At 42.3% G+C, this 3,979-nt stretch overlaps 1 protein-coding gene across 2 annotated transcripts in view; it reads left to right on the forward strand.

Moving 5' to 3' along the window:
• The window catches only part of SETD5 (SET domain containing 5), a 41,445-nt gene that overhangs the window by 21,559 nt on the left and 15,907 nt on the right, over window positions 1–3,979 (forward strand). For both annotated transcript variants that reach the window (XM_009329942.1, XM_009329941.1), the window contains exon 16: window positions 3,547–3,676. In XM_009329942.1, coding sequence (XP_009328217.1) covers window positions 3,547–3,676 — 130 coding nt within the window. The remainder of the gene's footprint in view (window positions 1–3,546; window positions 3,677–3,979) is intronic.

Raw genomic sequence — 3,979 nt, forward strand, 5'->3', positions numbered from 1 at the left:
AGGTTGTTTTGTCCTCTTTGATCCTATTTCCATGTATTCCTCCTGGTCTGGCCTTGCCTGGTGTGTCGATGCATTCTCCAGGCTTTGTCTGCTGACCCTCTCCTAGCCAGGGTTCAGTCTTCATCCTTGCCTTTTACCATGGTAGAACAACTGTTCTGTGACTCTCCTCTTAAAATCATGTACTTTCAAATCTGCAGTGGCTGTTTATTATCCAGCATATGTGATTCAAGGAGTTTTAATTGTTGCCCTTAGAATGTTTTATGTTACTACTTTCACAGTCAGGGGATGGTTGGCATTGTGAGGATAGGACAGTGTTGCAAAAGACCTCAAGAATACAGTGCCTCAGTCAAGATCCATTGTCTTTGGAGAGCCTTTGTTGTTTAGCAAAGCGTTGGGTTTGCCTGTTTACAAGAGCAAGCCCACAGCTCTTTGTTTGGGATCATAGACTGTCTATCTACAGCAGATACTTGTGGCCGTGCAGGAAGCCTGAACTGAACCCAGCTGAGGACTTCATTCCTCCAGAGATGGTATGTGGCCAGTAAATGCTAGCATTTACCCATCCACAGGGAAACAGTAGTTCAGGTTAGTTTGCTCAGTCAGATTTCTATCAGAATCCATCTTGCCTATCGCCTGTCAGCTTTGCTCAGAGGCTCTTCCAGTTCCTGTGCAATTACCTGAGAACAATTTTATGGAAATCCTTTCTGATCTTCCAGTCTTGGTAGCTTTCAAGGTCAGGTACCATGTCCTGGCTTCTTCTTCCCTTCCTTTGAGGGAGTTTTTCTAGAGAGAAGCTTTGGACTTTACTGTTTCCACCTTCAGCCAATTTGTTGTCATGCCCTAACAGGCACCTACAAAAAGAAGCGAAGGTCTCTCTTGGTTATTTCTCTCACAGGTAAAGCTCTTGATGGTTCGCATATACTCATATGAACAAAACAGTGTTCATTTCCGTGTGCCTGGGCAATCTCCCCATGTATCTTTAAGCTGAGAACTGCAAGGTTCGAGATGCTTTTTTGAACCTTAACAGTGTCTTTGAGCCTCAGGGAAGAGAGAAGCATCCAGAGCAAAACTGGCAGAGTTATTCCGAGTTCTCTGCTTGGTGCATTTGCTGTACAACTAGCCAGCAAGCTCACAATTCAGCAGAAACTGTTGTCATGGAACAAGTCTTCCAATCTCTTGCTACATTTGGCTGTTTTCTAGTCATATGATAATTCTCACTGCTGGAGAGGGAATGGACTAGTCTCACTATGGATGTCTTCCATTTAGTCCACGCCTTCCCTGAAGCTGAGTGTCCAAAACTGGATGTTGTGTTGCAGCTGGGACATTTTCAAAGCAGAAAGTTGCTCTGTGTCTTGTAGCCTATACCCGTTTTGTGCATCCCAGTATGATGACTGAGTTTTCTTTGACAGGTTGATTTAGACTCGTGTTCAGTTCGTGATTTACTACGTTTGTTAGAACAACCCATTAGTTTTCTAGCCTGTAATTTTAGAAGTGATTGTTTCTGGCTTTATATGGTACTTTGTTCTAGCCTGTGCTGAGCTGTGTTCTGTTTTTCCCCATCCATTTCCCAATTTAGTAGGAAAATCTTGAATACTGTCTTCTAGCATGTTCTTGTTTCTTCCAGGTTGGCATCATCTGCAAACTTAAGTACACTGCCTGTTCCATTATCTAAATAATTAATAAAATACTGAAAGCTTCTGTGTCCAGAACAGATGTTGCAGAAAGTAATTTGTTAGATTTTTACTTTTTGAAAGTAAATAATCGATAACTGTTCTAGTAAGGGGTTTCATCCACTTTGTAGGAGTTCCCCAGCTTTTTCATGGAAAATGCTTGGTAGCATCCAGTGTTCTTATCACTAACAGTCTGGAGATGTAGAAAAAGTCTGCTTTTCATGTTCAGGAACGTTTAGAAAACTCTGGCAGGGAAGACCTCCTTTTCAGCCAGCTGAGGTCTAGAAACGGTCCAGAACTTGATGACATTGCTCTCTCAAGACCTGATCTTTCTGTCTTGTCTGCTTCTGACTACTCAGTCAGGAAGGTTTGATTTATAAAGGCTGTTGAAATAGATCACATATTTTCTTGGATTCTCAGCAGGCCTCTTCCTTAAACTACTGAGGACTGTGCCAAAAAACCTCAGCTGTGATCTCAGTTTGCATCCAAAGCGTGCCAATGTCTGAACCTCGCAGGGAAACTGAACTATGTAACCTGCTCACATTAATCACACGTTGTACGGTGACTTGGCTGTCAGATCGGATGCCACATTTGAGGTAGCAGTGCTCCAGACTGGCTGGCACTTCTCACTTTTCCTGGTGGCCGCAGCGGAATCCATTGAGTTACGTTTGAACAGAGAAGAAGCATTTGCTGTACAGTAGTGAAAGCCATCAAAATAGATCTTGTTACCTGCTCCTCATCCTCGCATTGAAGTTTTCACTTTGAGGATTGTGGTCACTGGGTTTCTGATGCACTTTCATGATAGCTTTGAGGAATTGTAAGGCATATACGTGTATCTCTAATAGGATACATATTGCTGGCATGTGCATGAACTGTGGGTTACTGAAAAGTTTAAACTTAGGATTTTAAACCTCTGTGGGAGAAGAAAAGGCTGGTAAAGCGAGTCCCTTGGGTAAACTATGCAAATGCAAATTACTGTTTGGTTTTTTTCAGCAGTTTGCTGTCATTTTACTGAATCACCTGGGTGTTTTCCCTTATATTGTGGCAGTTATTTTTTATAGTAAAGTAAGCAAAGGTTTCCTGCCTGCCATCAGGAGTCAGTTTGTATCAAGATACAGGGCTAGCATACCCACTGCAGTAGCTGATCTGCTGAGACTTCAATTCATGTTCATTTGCACTGAGATGTGAAACATTCTTTATTGTCTGTGTTCAGAAGACCACTGTGACTTTTCTCTCTTTTATTAGTAGCTGAAGAAAAGGTTTGCCTTTATTATTCTCTTCTTGGTTTAGCCCTCTTGAAAACTGCTGCTTGCATTTTATCAGATTTTTTTGCTCTTTGTCTCTGGCAGCAAAGCACAGTCCTGGAAGAATTGTTATGTGATTAAACTCAGCCATTTCTCTGCTGGAATTATTAGAGCAGAATCTATGTTAAGCTCTAATATGCCTTAGTGGAGCAGGGGGACAGTGTTTGTGCTCCTGGGCAGGAGACAGCTTTTTTGCAAAAATCAGGGTTTTAAAATAGTTCATCATATTTATCTCCCTTTTCTTTTAATTAAGATTGCTTTTAAGGCAGAGTTTTGCATTTTATCTATTTATAATTTGCTCTTTACTTATCTTTGTATTATTGCTGAAGACTGCTGATCCCCAGAATACATCTCATCAAGAGCACATAGTCATCCCCATCATAGTAGGTGGTAGACTCAGTGCTAACAGCTGTGTTCTAACGGGTTCCTGTCTGAGCGCACACGAAGGAGGTAACATCAGTGTTCTGAGCAGTCTGCCCTGCTGCACAGAAGTGTAGGAGTTTGAGTACATCCAGCAAGATTACATGGAAAGTACCGGAGGGGTTGCACGTTTATGTAGTCTCGTTCTGTTTCAGCGCTGGATCAAACAAGCCCTGGAAGAGGGGATGACTCAGACCTCACCAGCTCCGCAAGAGAACAGAACCCAATGTCTATACCAAAGTAATGAGAACAGCAGTTCTTCCAGCATCTGCAAAGATGACACAGGTGAGTGCTCAGCACCATCAGGGCAGCATGGGCGCTTGAGTGAAACTGGGGAATCTGCTGAATAACAAAGGCAGCTGCACAGGATGACATCTTAATGTGTACTGCTGCTTGATGGCACAGCTTTATGGCAGGTGAGAATGTTGCTTTGCCATTCATTCAAATTTCTGCAGACCCATTCTAGCTTGAGCATGTGTAAAGCTTCTCAGTATTTTCCTGTGAAAAGATAATCACTTTATCTTGCATCATCAACCTCAGTGCTGTGTGATCATTTGTCCAATAGGGGGGAAAAAAGAGTACAATATA

The sequence above is a fragment of the Pygoscelis adeliae genome, unplaced genomic scaffold, assembly GCF_000699105.1.
Source record: "Pygoscelis adeliae isolate BGI_AS28 unplaced genomic scaffold, ASM69910v1 Scaffold208, whole genome shotgun sequence".
In the NCBI taxonomy this organism is placed as follows: domain Eukaryota; kingdom Metazoa; phylum Chordata; class Aves; order Sphenisciformes; family Spheniscidae; genus Pygoscelis; species Pygoscelis adeliae.